We start from the raw sequence: 17,564 nt of genomic DNA on the forward strand, positions 1-17,564 counted from the left end.
TTGGCTCCCTTCTAGCCCCACCTCTCAACTCCTGGCTTCAGGAATAATATGCCAGTCCCCAAGGCTGCTGGACAAGGAAGCCCACTCGTCACCCTATCCAGCCCCCACCTCTGTCACAACCTCCCAAACAGACACAAAGACTCCAGTATCATATAAAATCTTTTTATATAAGTTCACTCCCACTTCCCTCGGTCCCTCCTTGTCCCTTCTCATCCTGGTGATCATCAGGGATACTGGGATCTGGGCCACCCCCACACCACCAGAGCTGAAGCCGACATTCCAGGTGGACGTGTCGAAAGGAGAGCAGGGGGAGGTCTGGCTCCTGTTCCCCTTCATCCCCACTGTCAGTGGGCTCCGGAAACACACGCTGACCAGAGGCAGTGGCCAGCAGAGGCAGGCTAGGGTGTAGGCTGAGGGAGAGACACAGGATCTGTAAGCACCTCAGAGACTCACCTCCCTCCCCAACCCCAATCCTGAGATCCCTGGAAGTGAACTGAGGACCTCACTCCATTGGTACAGTCCTTCTGGGGCAGAAAACTCAGCACAGGCTCTGGACTCCCATCCTTGCCAGTCTCACTGATGTTCCACACAGAGACAGCCCCGCTGGTGCTGCCACTTGCTAGGAACTGGCCGCTCCTGAGAGAGAGAGATTTGTTGACATACAGGCGTCACTCCTGGGGCAAGAACCCCTCACACTCAGAAGATGGGACCCTTAGCTGGTCTCTGCATCCCTGGGGATGGTCAGGGCCTTCCACAGGAAAGGACCATAGTCACTTACGGGTCCAGATCAAAGTAGATGCGCTGATTGGTGGTTACCTCCCGACTCAAGGACCAAAGCGGATGACCAGGCTGCCGGAGGTCCCAGCAGAGGAGCTCAGCATCCTAAAGACATAGACCAGGAACCTAGAGTGTCTGTCCCCCAATATCACACAATGTCCCTTCCTCCCTCATGCTTGGCATTCTCCAACTCCTGCCCTACATCCTCACTCCTGCTATACTGTCACCCACCTGCTTGGGTTCTCAGGTTATGACTCCTACCTTGCGGGCTCCTGAGAAGAAGCGGTTGCCATCAGGGTGAAAGCAGAGGTGGGTGATGCCCCCTTGATGCCCTCCAAGCAAGGCAAGATGGGAACCATCATCCCAGGCATACAGGCCCAGGGAGCGGCCATAGGAGCCACAGGCATAGAGGGGCTGGGCTGGGCTGAAGGCTATGCAGGAGATGATGCCACTCTGACCTTGCTTTTTTGCTAAAGGGAAGGAGACACAAAGTGAGGAAGAGGGCAATGAAACATGGCATTTATCAGGCTAAGCAAAAGCCTATCTGTCCCCTGCCACAGCACCAATATACTAGGACTCAACATCTCCCTCACTCTGTTTGTCACAAGCAATATAAAAACTGATGTATTCCAGATCCTTCTATTCCCCCACATCAAAGGACCTAAATGTCCAAGGCCCCCTTCTTCCTTCTCAAACCCCATTTTTCTTAGAAGGGTCAGAGAGCTAAAGGCCTACAGGAAATGAATTTGGCTTCATCTCAAATTTTCTAGAGGGCTGTGGATGTAGCTCAGTGATAGAACGCTGGCCTGGTACCCATGAGACCCTGGGTTCCATCACAAGCAACACAAAAACAAAATTTAAAAATTTCTAGAGATTAGAAAACTTTTGGTGCACAGCTAACAGCATAGGCTCAGGAGTGAACTAGATGAATGACCTTGGCAAAGTTTCCTGAGTCTATTTTCTTCTCTGTAACTGCACCACTTACCTCCCAGGACTAAAGTGAGGATAAAGCAAAACCCACAAGTGGTCTCCTGGCTCCCACAAGGCCCTGACGCTGGCAGCATACCTTTCCCTTTCTTCCTCCCTTGGATGGGGGCCCAGGTGCTTACCAAATGTGGCTCGCACCTCACAGTCTCGGCCAGGTCGGGATGTGGAGAAGACTCGCACGGTCCGGTTGAAGCCACAGAAGAGTTGGGAGCCATCCGGGGAGAAGCAGAGTGAGTGGGCTGCCGTCAGCTCATCCTGGGGGCAGGAAAAGGCTGAAAACAGGCCTTGCCAAAGCTCAGCTGTCCTCAAGGAAGGAAAGCTGGCCCCAGACAGGTGCTGGGGCTAGGCAGGAAGGTCTGTACCAGGTGGTTGTAGGCACGAAAGGAAGCCCGGAGCTCTCCAGTGAATGCATCCCAGATGTGAATTGGGTTCTCCCGACTGCTGCTGGCCACGCTGAGAGAGACATGGACACTGAGGCCCCAGCACTGTCAAAGGAAGGGGAGGAAACCAACTGACCAGCCCTCTCAGCTCCCGTCTGAAAAGCACAATGAGCTTTCCTCCTCCCAATACTCATGGAAGCCACTGACTCTTAGTAGAGGGCCCCTTTGAAACTGGGGTCTGGGGGGAGAGCAAAGAACATCACTTACTAGGAGGTGTCTGGTTGGGTTGAAGACATCAGCGAATACCAGCAGTAATCATATATGGTATCACCCTCCATCATTCGAAGGACAGGGGCCTAGACCGAGACAGGAAAATGCCAAGATTACTGGCAGGGGAGTCAGAGGCTCATGCCTCTACTGGGTTTATGGCAGAGAAGGAGACCATGTATTGGCATGAAGTAAGTAGGAGAAGACAGATAGAGTATACACAAAAAAAGGAATTTTTATCTCAACGTTCCAAGGTTGAACTCAGCCTCTAATGTCAGAATCAGACCACCAAAGCCATACGAATTCGTGCCTTTTAAAAACTTACAAGGAGAGAAACAAATTGAATACTCCATTCCAGAGACAAAGAATCAACCAGTAATAGAAATATTTGGTAGGCACCTATGAGCTGCCATGCTATCCTTTAAAAAAATTATTAGTGCTAGAGATGTAGCTCAATGTTATAGCACTTGCCTGTGTGCCACATGTGTAAGGTCCTGGGTTTGATCCTCAGGACTACAGAAAAATAAAAATAAAATTAAACAGTTCAAAAATGAAGTGTTTTTGGTTTTGGTTTTTGGTTTGTTTTTTTTTTTTTTAATCCTGTGATTTCTCCACCCAGCTTTAGAGGGGGAAAAAATACATTAAAACTCCTTCCCTCAGAGGTAAACATATCTTGAATACATCATTCTCATGTATTTCTTTAGGCATATACTCATAAGGAAAAAACAGTACCTAGCATTACAGTGCATGATTTTAAGTTTAATATATTTATTTTTGGGGAGTACCAGGGATTGAACTCAGGAGCACTAAACCACTCAGCAACATCCTCAGCCCTATTTTGTATTTTATTTAGAGATAGAGTCTAATTGAGTTGCTTAGTACCTTGCCACTACTGAGGCTGGCTTTGAACTAGCTCTTCTCCTGGCTCAGCTTCCCTAGCTGCTGAGATTATAGGTATGCACCATTGCACTGCTCACTTAAGCTTAATATTAATGGCATCACATGATATGCATTCCCGATTGTGGGGAGATTTAACCAAATGACACATTTTCCTCTAATTCATGCATTTGCATTGCTGCATGGTACTCCATTTTTTAATGTACCTAGATTGATCGATCCTCTCCTGCTGCAGTCATTGAAAATTTTCTATTTTTTTACTCATATGCTTTAACATTCTAAAACACATATGGAAGGGTTTCTCTACTTTCTGCTAAAGAATAAAATTACTGGCCTTTATACTATAAATTTTGCCAGCTTGTTGAAATAATGTCAAAGTTTTTTTCCCAAAGTGCTCATCCTTATACAGCAGCAGCATATAAGAATGCCTGGTATCCAGCAGCTGGGGAAGCTGAGCCAAGAGGATCATGAGTTCAAAGCCAGCCTCAGTAACTTAGCAAGGTCCTAAGCAACTCAGCGAGACCCTGTATCTTAAGTTAAAAAAAAAAAAGCACTAGGAGGGCTGGGGTTGTAGCTAGTGAATAGAGCGCTTATCTAGCATGTATAAAGCTCTGGGTTGATTCTCAGCACTGCATAAAAATAAATGAATAAAATAAAGGTCCATTGGGCTGGGAATGTGTGGCTCAAGCGGTAGCGGGCTTGCCTGGCATGTGTGCGGCCCGGGTTCGATCCTCAGCACCACATACAAACAAAGATGTTGTGTCCACCAAAAACTAAATAAATAAATAAGTATTTAAATAAATAAATAAATAAAGGTCCATCAACACCTATAAATAAATAAGTAAATAAATGAAAGTGCGCTGGGCATGTGGCTCAGTAGTTGAGCGCCCCTGGGTTTAATCCCCAGTACCAAAACAAAAAAAAAAAAAAAAAACCAACTGCCTGGTATTCTTTATCCTCTTGGCATTGCCAGTTTTTTTTTTTTTTTCAAATTTTCTCAGTTTGAAGGCTGTGAAATGGTATTTTGTTATGCCATAAATTTACATTTCCATCATTGCTATAAAGTGAGATTACATTTTTTTTTTTGTACTGAGGATTTAAATAAGGGGAGATTTGCCACACTTTTTTTTTTTTTTTTTAAGACAGTGTTGCTGAGTTGCTGAGGGATCTCACTAAATTGCTGAGGCTAGCCTCAAACTTGTGATCCTCCTGCCTTCGCCTCCAAGTCCCTGGGATTACAGATGTACACGACTGCACCATTAGACATTTCTCTCTCTCTCTCTCTTTTTGCTATTTAGGTATATCTTTTCATAAATTTTGCCCATTTTTCTAATAGGTTGTTGTCTTTTTTTTTTTAATATTTATATTTTAGTTCTCGGCAGACACAACATCTTTGTTGGTATGTGGTGCTGAGGATCGAACCCGGGCCACACGCATGCCAGGCGAGCGCGCTACCGCTTGAGCCACATCCGCAGCCAGGTTGTTGTCTTTTTCTTACTGATTTGAAGGAAATCTTTAAATAGTCTTTTTTTTTTTTTTTTTTTTTTTTTTTTTAGTTATCGACGGACACAACATCTTTGTTGGTATGTGGTGCTGAGGATCGAACCCGGGCCGCACGCATGCCAGGCGAGCGCGCTACCGCTTGAGCCACATCCCAGCCCAAATAGTCTTTTTTTTTTTTTTTTTAAGAGAGAGAGAGAGAGGAGAGAGAGGGAGAGAGAGAGAGAGAGAGAGAGAGAGAGAGAGAGAGAGAGAGAGAGAGAGAATTTTTAATATTTATTTATTTTTTTTTTTAGTTCTCGGCGGACACAACATCTTTGTTGGTATGTGGTGCTGAGGATCGAACCCGGGCCGCACACATGCCAGGCGAGCACGCTACCGCTTGAGCCACATCCCCAGCCCAGCCCAAATAGTCTTGATACTAGTCTTCATCAGTTATTTGGTGACCCTCAGGGTGACATCACCTAGCTATGACTTCAGTTTCTACCCCATCACTCTGAATCTATAGATAGCTGCCTGGTGGACAATTCTATCTGAACATCCCACAGGCACCTCAAGTTCAATTTATCCATCATAGCTCTGCACCTGCTAGTCTTCCTAGGCCTCATACCCAGTTTTCAAGTCTGGAATGTGTGTGCCAGCCTTGACCACTCCTGGCTCAACCTACAACCAAATCTGCCAATTCTTCCTCCAGGTTTCAATCTGTTCTCTCCCTTTGTTCCCTCTCCCAAGATCCCATTATGAGCTACTACTGCCTTCTTGCCAGCACTTCTGCAACACTCCATGTGTCCTCTGGTCCTCTCTGTACCGCATGTTCCAACCTGTACATCCATTCTCCACACTCGCAGCCCAGCAAGGCCCCTGAGATCTTATGTAAATTGGATTCTGCAGTATCATCCTCTTACTTAAAATGTTTGAATGATTCCTTGTAGTCCATCCCCTTATAAAGACGTTCATTACTATGCTCCTATGCCAGACCCACCTCTATCTACTTACTCCATTTAAAATTTCCATGTACCACCATTTTGACTCACAGGCCCCAAAAGAAACTACCTCACCATACTCTCAACCTGCAGGTTTTCACATATACTAGTCTCCAAGTCTGGAATATTCTTCCTTCATCTCCTCATAATTCCTCCAGATTGAATGCTCATCACTCAGGGCTCTTAGATGTTTCTTCCTCTGGAAGCCTTCCCTAAGCCCTCAGGATGAGCTGCTCCACGTTCCTTCTGTGCTCCTCACTCTGCATCGTCCCTGAGAAGTGGGGAATCACATCTGCCTTGCTCACCACAGTCTCCTCAACACCTAGTGCATAATCAGCAGTTAGCAAATAATATTTTTATGGCATATGGAAACAGGAGACTGTTTCGGCAACATGAGGCCCAAAATAATAGGACTTTGAATTAAAGCAGTCAGTGGATTGGACAGAAGTGGATGGATTAAAGATTAGATGGACTTAATGAGATTTGATAATTAATTGGATGTAGGGGGTTAGGAAAAGCAAGATTAAAGGATGAGACCCTAGCTTCTGGCTTGGATACCTCAGGATATGAAGATGGCAGAGAACTTGAGGACCAAAAACAAGAGACTAATGTCCTTGATAAGTGAGAGAGAATCAGATAGCATATGCCTCAAAGGAAAAGATTTTGCAAAAAGGAAAGAACAATTGCCTGGCTGGATGTGGTGGGGCATGCCTGTAATCCCAGTGACTCAGGAGGCTGAGGCAGGAGTATCACAAGTTGGAGGCCAGCCTCAGCAACTTACCAAGGCCCTGTTTTGAAATAAAAAGGGCTGCAGGTGTGGCTCAGTGTGTAAATGCCTCTGGGTTCAATCTCTGGTACACCCCCCCCCCAAAAAAAAGAGCAATTGCCTGGATTTAGCATTTGGAAATGAGAACACCCCACTCCGAACCTGAGAGATAGAAGGCAAAGAGAATGCAAAGCCTCTGTGGAGAGGGATAGAGGTATAGTGAAGGCCTCCTGCAAAAGGCACAGGGTAGGGCAAGTGCTCAGAGAATTGGAACGTTAAGAAAAAGAATCCTAGAAAGCTCTGTGAAAGGATACAAAAGGTAGAAGAACTGGGGAACTATGCTGGGAAAAGGAAGGGTGTGTGTGGGGGGGTACTGGAAACTGAACCCAGGGGCACTTTACCACTGAGCTACATCACCAGCCCTTTTTATTTTTTATTTTGAGACAGGGTCTCACTAAATTGCTAAGGCTGTCCTCAAACCTGGAATCCTTCTGCCTTGGCCTCCCAAATGACCAGGATTATAGGCATGCACCACTGCGCCTGGCCATCTCTCAGTATTTGTGGGGCTTTGGTGCCAGGAACTTCTAGGTACCAAAATCCACAGATGCTCAAGTTCCTTCTATAAAATAGTGCATATGTGCACTGAACCTACAAAAAACCTCCCATATACGTTAAGTCATCTCTAGGCTGCTTATAATACCCAATACAATGTAAATGCTATGTAAATAGCTGTTACACTATGTTATTTAGGGAATAATAACAAGGAAAAAAATCTGTACATGTTGAGCACAGCAATGTTTATTCTTTTCTAAATATTCTAGATTTGTGGTTGGTTGAATCCACAGATGTAGAAGGCCAATTATACCCCAAAATGTCCTTACAACCATACATTGCTAACAGCAAATAAAAAAGTTAAAGCTTTTGAAAACAAATTGACTATATTACAAGACATTAAAAAAAAACAGGTACATTGCTGGGTATAGTGGCACATGCCTATAATTCCAGCAGCTTGGGAGGCTGAGACAGGAAGATCTCAAGGTCAAAATCAGCCTCAGCAACTTAGCAAGAGCCTGCCTCTAAATAAAATGTAAAAAGGGGCTGTGGCTATGGCTCAGAGGTCAAGCATGTGTGTGCAAGTGAGTGAGCGCGCGCGCGCGCACACACACACACACACACAAAATCACAAAATGTATATTAATGCTAGGGTATTTCTTACCTATAATATTCTCCTTAAGAAAAGACTCTCCTGGGCTGGGAATATAGCTCAGTTGGTAGAGTGCTTGCCTCACATGCACAAGGCCCTGGGTTCAATGCTTGGCACCACAAAAAAAAAGAAAGAAAGAAAAAGAAAACACTCTCCCTCTGCATGAGGCCAAGTTCAATTCCCAGCACCAAAAAGAAAATATCCTCCCTCAAAATATATAACGATATTTACTGAAGACTAATTTATGATATTAAAATTCTGGAAATAACCCAAATGTCCAAAATGGAAGAAGAGGTAAAAAAAAAAAACTATCAAAAGCACTCAATGCAATATCACACACCATTAAACACAATAACTGTGAAGACTGGACTACCATGAAAAACACTCAGGATATGATTGCTCAAAGGAAAAAAGCAGGATACAAAACCATTTACCATAGGATTACAACCACATAAAAAGCTCCAGTACTTGGACAGAGCTTAGAAAGAATGTAGAAAATTTTAAAGAGCTAAGTTTTGCAGAGTGGTAGATAATGATGACTTTTTCTTAATATTCCTGTTTCTCCAAAACAAATGTATGCAATAAATACTCAACCTCCCACATTTCCAGAGTCTCTTCTAACCATCTCTACTGGAAACTACCTCTCCACTCCTGATTTCTTTCAGGTTGGCTGCAACCTGACTCCCTAACCCTGAGACATGATCAATTTCTGTTCCAGGAACCAGGGCTTCTAGTACTTTGTACAAATTATCTGAAACCTCCCATCCATGAGTTGCATATTAGGTAAGCATTTAGGACCAGGCCACTCCAAAATAGGCACCATTCTTTAATTTGTTTTTGTATTTACATATATATGTATTCATTCATTCATTTATCCATTCATTAGCAGTACTGGGGATTGAACCCACGGCCTTTCACAATAAGCTACATTCTAATCGACCTTTATTTTATTTATTCATATGTGGTGCTGAGAATTGAACCCAGTGCCTCACACATGCTACACAAGTGCTTTGCCACTGAGCCAAATCCCAGCCCCTCCGATCCTTTTTATTCTTCTTTTTTTTTTTGTACTGGGGATTGAACCCAGGGGCACTTTAACACTGAGCCACATCCCCACTCCTTTTTCATTTTGAGACAGGGTCTCACTAAGTTGCTTAGAGCTTCCCTAAATTGCTGAAACTGGCCTCAAACTTGTGATCCTCCTGTTTTACCCTCCCTACCAGTTAGGATTAAAGGCATGTGCCACCATACCTGGCTCTTTTTATTCTTTATTTCAAGACAGTGTCTCACTAAATTGTTGAGGCTGGCCTTGAATTCATGATCCTCCTGCCTCAGCCTCCCAAGTCCCCAGGAGTACAGGCATGTACCACTGCAAAAGCCAGGGACCCCTTCTTTAAGGAAGGCATCAAGATCCACCTTCTTCTGCCATTAATTTTAAGCATTGGGTCATCTAGAATTACTTCCATCTGTACATTGCTCAACATACACCCTCATCTGTCCCAATCCCACTTTTTTTTTTAAATATGTATTTTTAGTTATAGATGGACACAATACCATTATTTTATTTGTTTATTTTTATGTGGTGTCAGGGATCGAACCCAGTACCTCATGCATGCTAGGCAAGCGCTCTACCACCGAGCCACAGCCTCAGCCCCCCAATCCCACTCTTCCCAGCCCTCTCAAATCCTTAGGCCAGGGCCTCTGACATTCTTACTCAAGGATGTAAAAACTCCTTCGCTTCTCACCTTCTCCCCAGAATGTTCCATTTGCCCTGCTGGATTTGCCTGGCCCTGGCTGTCCTCTGTGGCCCTCAAGCTGAGATGGCATTACTGTTCATCCCCTTGTCAAAACACACTTCAAGGATAGGAGATGGGTGGATAACTCTTTGCTTCCCACTGTCACTTCCAAATCTTCCATTGTTCCAACCCCAATTTCCCCACAGTCCTTGCCATTAGTCTAGCTATCCACTTTCTGTCATACACCCCTATTTCCTGAGACTTTCCTTCCTGGTTTGCCATCTTGCTCCCTACATATCCTCCTGTTACCACTCTTGGTGATTTCCATTTCCACAGAAGCCTATTAATTTGCTGTCCCCTCTATCTGACACAGTCTTCCCACGGGTATCAATTTGGTTTATTTCAGGTCTCTGCTCAGCTGTCACTTTATAGTGAGATCTTCTTTAACTTTTTTTTTTTTTTTTGGGGGGGGTTGGGGAGGTGTTTATTAGGAATTTAACCCAGGGACACTCTACCTCTGAGCTATATCCCCAGCCCTGTTTTTTATTTTATTTTCAGACAGGGTCTCCCTAAGTTCGCCAGACTGGCCTCAAATTTATACTCCTCCTGCCTCAGCCTCCTGAGTGGCTGGGATTACAAGAGAGTACCACCATGCCCAGTGATCCAGTCCTTTTTAAAATTGTATCTCACAGCTAGGCACAGTGGCACACACCTGTAAATTCAGCAGCTTGGGAGGCTGAAGCAGGAGGATCACAAATTCAAGGCCAGCCTCAGCAATTTAGCGAGGCCTAAGCAACTTAGCAAAGCCCTATCTCAAAATAAAAAATAAAAAGGGCTGGGGATATGACTCACTGGGTAAGAGCCCCCTGAGTTAAATCCTTGATACCAGGGAAAACAAAGTTACAACTCACTCTTCTAATCCTCTTCTCTGTTTTACTCTCCATGCCATCTGTTAGATACATATATTTTACTTTGTTATTTCCTTTTTCTTTCTTTCTTTTTGAAGTATTGGAGACTGAAGCCCTGAGTACTCTACCACTGAGCTATATCCCCATCCACTTTTAAGTTTTTTAAAAAATTTGAGACACAGGGCTGGGGATGTGACTCAAGCGGTATCGCGCTTGCCTGGCATGCGTGCGGCCCAGATTCGATCCTCAGCACCACATACAAACAAAGATGTTGTGTCCGCTGAAAACTAAAAAATAGATATCAAAATTCTCTCTCTTAAAAAAAAAATTTTTTTTTTTTTGAGACACAGTCTTAAGTTGCCGGGCGTGACCTAGAACTTGTTGCTCTCCTCCTGCCTCAACCTCCCTAGCTGCTTGGGATCACAGGTATGTGCCTCTACACCCAGCACCTCATTATTTATTTTCTGCCCATTTCTTTTTGTTGTTGTTTTCCACCTTTTTTTTTATTGTGCATTATAGTTGTACATATTGATGAGATTTATTATATATCCATATGTGCATACAATATAACAATATAATTTGGTTACTGACCGTTTCTTGCACTAGGATATAAGCTTTACAAGGAAAGGGACTTTTGTCTGACTAGTTCTCAGCACCCAAAACAGGAACTGGTATATAGAATATGCTCAACAAAAATGCATTGAAATAGTGGTGGTCTATAATCCCAGCTACTCAAGAGGTTGAAGCAGGAAGTAGCAAATTTGAAGCCAACCCAGGCAATTTAATGAGACCCTTACTCAAAATAAAAAGTTTTAAAAAGATGGGGCTGAGGTTGTGTCTCAGTGGAGAGTGCTCACCTAGCATGTGTGAGGCACTGGGTTCCATCCTCAGCACCACATAAAATGGGGGTATTGTGTCAAACTACAACTAAAAAAAATAAAAAATATATAAAAAATTTCTTTAAAAAAGAACTGGGGATATAGCTTAATGGTAGAGCATCCCTGGTTTCAGTCCCCAACACCACACACACACACACACACACACACACACACGCCAGGGGAAGTGGCACACGCCTGTAATCGCAGTTACTCTGCAAGCAAAAGGATCACAAGTTCAATGTCAGCCTATGAAACTTAGGGAGACCCCATGTCAAAATAAAAGGACCAAGGGATGTAGCTCCAGGGTAGAGTGCTTGCCTAGCATGCATGAAGCCCTGAACTCTATACCCAATAAGGGGCGGCGGGGGGGGGGGGGGGGGGGGGGATGATGCATTGAACAAATAAGAATAAATGGATCCATCAAACACATGGGCCTGTCTCATGCTTCACTTCCCAAGCAATCACAGCCATTGCCCTGGTCTATATCAAGCCCTGGGTTTGTCTTAACTGAGATAGCATACCTCAACTTCAGTCTCTAACCAACACCTCCAACCCATCTAGTTAATTGGCTCTGCCATTTCTACCATGACGCTTATTCAACTTCATCAAAAACATATTTACATATTTCTAGTTTACTATGACAAGCCAACCCCTGAGGACACCCTTGAGATATCCTTGTCTTTCTCTCTTGGCAAACCCCAACCAGACTGCCCTCCTCTTTCATGCTTACATACAAATGACTACTAGGCTTCACTGAATAATTGCTATATGCTAAGCACTTTTTAAAGCACTTTACATTAATCCATCATTAATTCTTTTAATTTCCAAAATTGTGAGGTGGGTGCCATATCCTCACTTTACAAAGAAACTACCATCACTTAACCTGTCAGGAAAGATATACAACCACACTAACTGGCTTCACTTTAAATGGATGACAACAGTTAGGTGAGGTTGGCACACACCTGGAGTCCCAGCTACTTGACAGTCTGATCAAGAGGATTACTTGAGCCCAGAGGATCAAGGCCAGCCTAGACAATATAATAAGACCCTGACTTAAAAAAAAAAGGAACAGCCAGCTGCCTGCAATCCCAGTGGCTCAGGAGGCTGAGGCAAGAAGATGACAAGTTCATAGTCAGCCTCAGTAAGTTAGTGAGGCACTAAGCAACTCAGTGAGACCCTGTCTCTAAATAAAATACAAAAAAAGGGTTGGGGATGTTGGGATGTAGCTCAGTGGTTAAGTGCCTCTGGGTTCAATCCCCAATATCAAAAAAAAAAAAAAAAAAAAAAAAGAACAGCAACAAACCTCTGGCAGGCACTGTGAAAAGAACAGTAAAACCATCTTCAACTTACAATGGTTCAAAATATGATTTTTCATCTTTATGATGGTGCAAAAACATGCAGTATCATGAGTGAAAATACAATCCACCGTGTGAAACTGTGATGTTTGGTACATTAGGTATATTAAATGCATTTTCAACTTACAATATTTTCAACGTATGAGAGATTATCAGGATGTAACCCTTGTCAGTCAAGGAGCATCTATACTACCACGTTCCTCAGTAGTTTGGATTTTCTACTTTCTAGGACAGATTATTTCATGCCTTCTGCTCTCTCCACACAGGCCCTTTTCCTTTAGCTAGAGACCTCCCTTTATGCTTCACTGAGAATAGAGAAACCAAGAGATAGGAATATCCAAATCTTCTAATCACCAAACAGCTGCCTTTGAATGCTCTACCTTTCTTCCTATGAAGAGGAAGGACACTGCATTTAAGCCAACATCGCCATTGAGCTCTAAATCCTGTCTTCACTGAACAACTCAGAAACTCTGTTATCCCCTCTCTCTGCTACAGCATTGCTATGGTTTAAATGTGTTTGCCAAAAATTCATGAGTTCACAACTTAAACCCCAATTCACGCAGTGATGGTATTTGGAGGTGGAGTCTTTGGAAGGGAAACAGGGTGACAAGAGGTCGTGATGGTAGAGCCTCCGTGATATAAATTAGTGACTTCAAAAAAAAATAATAATAAAATAAATAAATAAATAAATAAAAAGAAATTACTGACTTCAAAAGAAGAGAAGAGAGACCTAGGTTTGTATGCTGCCATGTGATGTCTTCCACCAGGCTATGACACAACAGAAGACTCACCAGATGTGATCCCTTGATCCTGGGCTTCCCAGACTCCAGACTGTCACAAATAAATCTTTCTTTATAAATTACCCAGTCTCAGGTATTCTGTTGTGGCAACACAAAACAGAATAAGACAAGCATCAATTCCTTTCTCTCTGCTGGGTTATTCCTGACATCACAAAACACCCAATAAACCCTCTAACCCACAATCCCTTTGGTCACATATCTTGGCTCCCTTTCACAGCAAAACTCCAAATAATTGTCTGTTCTTTTCCTTCTATCACAATAATCAGTTTCTGCCTCCGTTGCTCCTCTGAAAGCACTTGTCAAGGTCACTAATATCCTCTTGTCAGTCTCTCCATTTTTTTCTTTTTTGGAGTACTGGAGGATGAACCTAGGGATACTTTACCACTGAGCTATATCCTGAGTCCTTTTGAGACTGGGTCTCACTTAGTTGCCTGGGCTGGCCTCCAACTTGCAATGTTCCTGCCTCAGCCTCCTGAGTCACTGGGATTACATGTGTGCGCCACACCTGGTCTCTTGTCATTCTCTAAGTCTACCTCACTCCATCTCTCAGCAGCATTAGTTATGATTGTTTCCACCTTTATTGCTTCTCCTATACCTGGGCCCAGATGCTGGTGCACCCAGAGCTCTATGTGGGCCTTCTCCTCATTCACCTACTCTCTTTCTAGAGAATGAATCCATCCTCAAGGCATGAGATGCCATCTAAAAATATTCTACCACTTCTTAGAGTAAATCCCTGACCCCATTTTTTTCCCCTTAGGATTACATCTCCCATTTAATATACTTAATACCCCTTGACTTCTATCCTCAGATTTATTTTCTCCTTTGAATAAAGTGTTCTACCAACCACCCACTGCAAAAATCTAAACATCAAAAGCTGCAGTTGTAGCTCAGTTTGCCTAACACGAGTGAGGCACTGGGTTTGATCTTCAGCACCACATAAAAATAAGTAAAATAAAGGTATTGTGTCTATCTACAACTAAAAATATATATATAAAAAAAAAACTTAAAAATCTGAACATCACCTTTAAATGTTTCCTTCCCTGTACCTCCACATCCAATGAATCTTCAAGTCTTACAAAATACACTTCAAAAAAAAAAAAAAATACACTTCAAATCCATCTACATCTCTATATCCCTCCTAACATGGTTTCACCAGCTCACCATAATCTTTCACCTGGATTAGGTGCATCCTAGTTAGTCTCCCTGATTCACTCCTGCTCACCCCAAAACCACTCACTTCTCTCTTCTAAAACTTTCCTATTGATTCTCAAACTCCAAAAGGCCTTCCCAGAAGACCTCACATAACGTTGCTGCTAGTCACCTCTGCATACTCACCCCACTTTCCTCCACGCTGATATTTTTTTCTGTTCTATGAACATAAAAAGCTCTTTCCCAGCTCTGGGTCTATTTATAATACTCTTGCTTTTTCCTGGAAAGTTCTTGCCCTGGCTCTTCATCTGACTGATTCATTATTCTTTTCAGATCGCAGCTCAAATATCTTTTCAGAGAGCCCCTCCCTGACCACTGTCTCTAAAGTGGAATCTTCCAGTTGGTTTCTCCTGGTTCTGTTTGCTTCCTTCAGAGTATGCATGTATGCATTTATTTTAGAGGCAGGGTCTCACTATGCTGCGCAGGTTGATTCAAACTCCTATCTCAGTCTCCCAGAACATTTATTTTAATCTGTTATGATCCTGTTTATTTATTGGTTTACATTTGCAAATCATACACAAAAAAAACCCAGCTCTTCATCTATCATGTTCAATTTTTTTATCATTTCAGCACTACAGTGACTAACATATTAGTAGTTATTCAATAAATATCTATAATAAATTAAACACTATCACAAGAAATCTACTACATTCTAGAGAAAACAGATATTCCTGACTAAAGAAGGGTCAAATACCCTCTCTCTCTTTCTTTAGTGGAGGGGTTTCTAGGGATTGAGCCATAAGAGCTTTACCACTGAGTCACACATCCAGTCCTATTTATTTATTTTGAGACAGAATCTCACAAAGTTGCTGGAGCTGGCCTTCAGAACCACTGCGATTACAGGAGTGTGCCACCATACCCACATACATCTCTTAAAATGACTTCAAAATTGAGGGCAAAAATGCTACATGTGAAAATTCGTAGAGGAGGGAAAGTACTATTTGTGAACAGAAAATTTGTGGACTATACTTTCTTCATCCACATGAAGGGTTTAAATGTGCAGTGTCTCCAAAAAGGAACAGAGTTAGATCCTACCCTTACCATTTCTGTGTATTCCACTTGCTCTCCCTCATTATACAGCTCTGGGGGCAGGTTATAAATCCGCAGGATGTTATCAGCACTATTGGTCAAGATGCAGGAACCATCAGGGGCCCTAGAAATATAGCAAAGAGTTAGGAAACTGGACAGACTTATGCCTTCCAAGTGTAGGGTCTACCTCTGTAGTAAGTAAGCCCCTGAGTCCTTGTAAGACACAAAGTCATAGAAAAATTTTAAGCTCAAATACTCTGAGGGATTCCCCTCTAGTGCCCACCTCTAGTGGATCCTTTCCCCAGACAAGTGTGGTGTTTTCATCTCTCTGCCCCATTGTCCTTACTTACCACTTACAGCCTTTCAAGAAGTTCTCAGGTTGGGTGCTAAACTCAGACCAGGAACCACTGAGAAACCGAGGTATCCGGGAGAAGATGTAGCTCCAAGTGCTGTAAGGAAGATGAAGGAACAAACCTGGTCGCTGAAGCAAAGGGGAAATGCACCTGCAGAAGTGAGCACACACTTTCACTCTCCTTAGATGACAAAGTCAACTACCACTTACGTGTCTTCCTCATCCTCTGGAGAGGCTTCTTCAGACACGCCTTCCGTGGCTTCTTCAGACCCCAACTCCGGAACACTCATTTTTTCTGCAGGAGAGCTAGCATTTTCATCAAGTTCTTGCTTCTTGATTTGAGGACTCAACCCATGAGGAGTATCAAATTCGGTTTCCAAGGGAGTGGAGAGAGATGCTGGGTTCTCCTCCCCCAGATCCTGGGACGAAGCTGAACCAGCCACGGGATCTGGGGACCTCTGGGGCAGATCATCTCCACCAGGTGGCGGTGGTATAAATTCAGGGTCTGTATTTTTATCCATCGGAGAAGCGTGGGGAGAGGGACAGGCTGGTACAGGGGCCTGGTCTAAAGGAAGGCTGTCTGGAGCCAAGAGTTGCTCCTCCGATGTCTTCATGCTGCAGAGGAAGCGCGGCAGACATTGGCCTAAGCCGGGCAACTCTCTACTGCCTACCGGCGGCCCGACGCACAGGACTGCAGGAACTGCTTCAAAGTTCTCAGGGATCAGAAGTGGGGAAACCCACCAGTACCTTCTTTCCTTTTCCGTGGGGGAGGCAGAAGACCCTCGGCCGGCGAGAATAGAAGGACATCAATAGTAAAGGCACAACTCCGCCAAGAACCGTGGGCCGCTCCGCGCCTCTTGTTCTCGCGGGACTTGGGCCCGGCTTCCGATTGGCCTTCGGAATCCCGGATCAGATTTCGCGGGCGACTCCCAGAGAGGTAGGATTCGGCGTACGCATCAAGCCTTAGGAATCCTAATAGCTGCTGGGAGTTGTAGTCTGAACGTTGCGTCTAGGCGAGAATGCCTGAGCTCTCCTTAACCGTCCACCACGGTAATTCTTAAAGCACCTACCCGCCCTCGCCTGCAGAGAGCGCTTGCTTCAGGTTTTGCATCTCATCCGCCCTCAGGACCTCTTCATTCATTCGACAAATATTATCAAGCTCTTAACTTCCTACACAGCACTATACTAGGCATTGGAGAATACTGCAGTAAATAAGATAGCTAACAATTCTCTACCCTAAAGTCGATGCACAAATGGGTCTTTTCAGTGATAAGGGCTACGAAGGAAATGAAACAAGATAGTGTAATATAAAGTCTCCAGGGGAACACAGTAGACTGAGATATTAAGGAAAGCCTTCCTAAAAGGTGACATTTTAGCTAATGACGAGAAACGATCCAGCTAATTCTGAAAGCTCAGTATTCCAGGCCGAGAGAATGGCAAATGCAAGTTTTCTTCCTTCCACCCTTTATACTCGACACATTAGCGGAGTCCTGAAAAATTTCTACCAATTCTGCCCTCACAGCTCTAGCTTGTATT

The 17,564-nt window shown here is 43.7% G+C and overlaps 1 protein-coding gene across 2 annotated transcripts; it reads right to left on the minus strand.

Moving 5' to 3' along the window:
- Nucleotides 1–146: 146 nt before the first annotated feature.
- WRAP53 (WD repeat containing antisense to TP53) lies at nucleotides 147–17,206 on the minus strand. Of its 2 annotated transcripts, none has more exons than XM_081272219.1 (10): nucleotides 16,239–17,206; nucleotides 16,027–16,125; nucleotides 15,689–15,800; nucleotides 2,412–2,500; nucleotides 2,127–2,217; nucleotides 1,887–2,019; nucleotides 1,039–1,247; nucleotides 779–882; nucleotides 502–636; nucleotides 147–410 (listed from the first exon to the last, which is right to left on the minus strand). In XM_081272219.1, exons 1-10 carry the CDS (start codon nucleotides 16,640–16,642, stop codon nucleotides 164–166), a joined length of 1,623 nt encoding a protein of 540 aa, XP_081128345.1. In that variant the 5' UTR covers nucleotides 16,643–17,206; the 3' UTR covers nucleotides 147–163. The 2 variants fall into 2 exon arrangements, with proteins under 2 accessions (XP_081128345.1, XP_081128346.1); XM_081272220.1 differs by having other exon boundaries at nucleotides 352–410; nucleotides 507–636.
- Between the last annotated feature and the right edge of the window lie 358 nt (nucleotides 17,207–17,564).

The sequence above is a fragment of the Spermophilus citellus genome (assembly GCF_964194105.1).
Source record: "Spermophilus citellus genome assembly, chromosome: 17".
NCBI classification, from domain to species: Eukaryota; Metazoa; Chordata; class Mammalia; order Rodentia; family Sciuridae; genus Spermophilus; species Spermophilus citellus.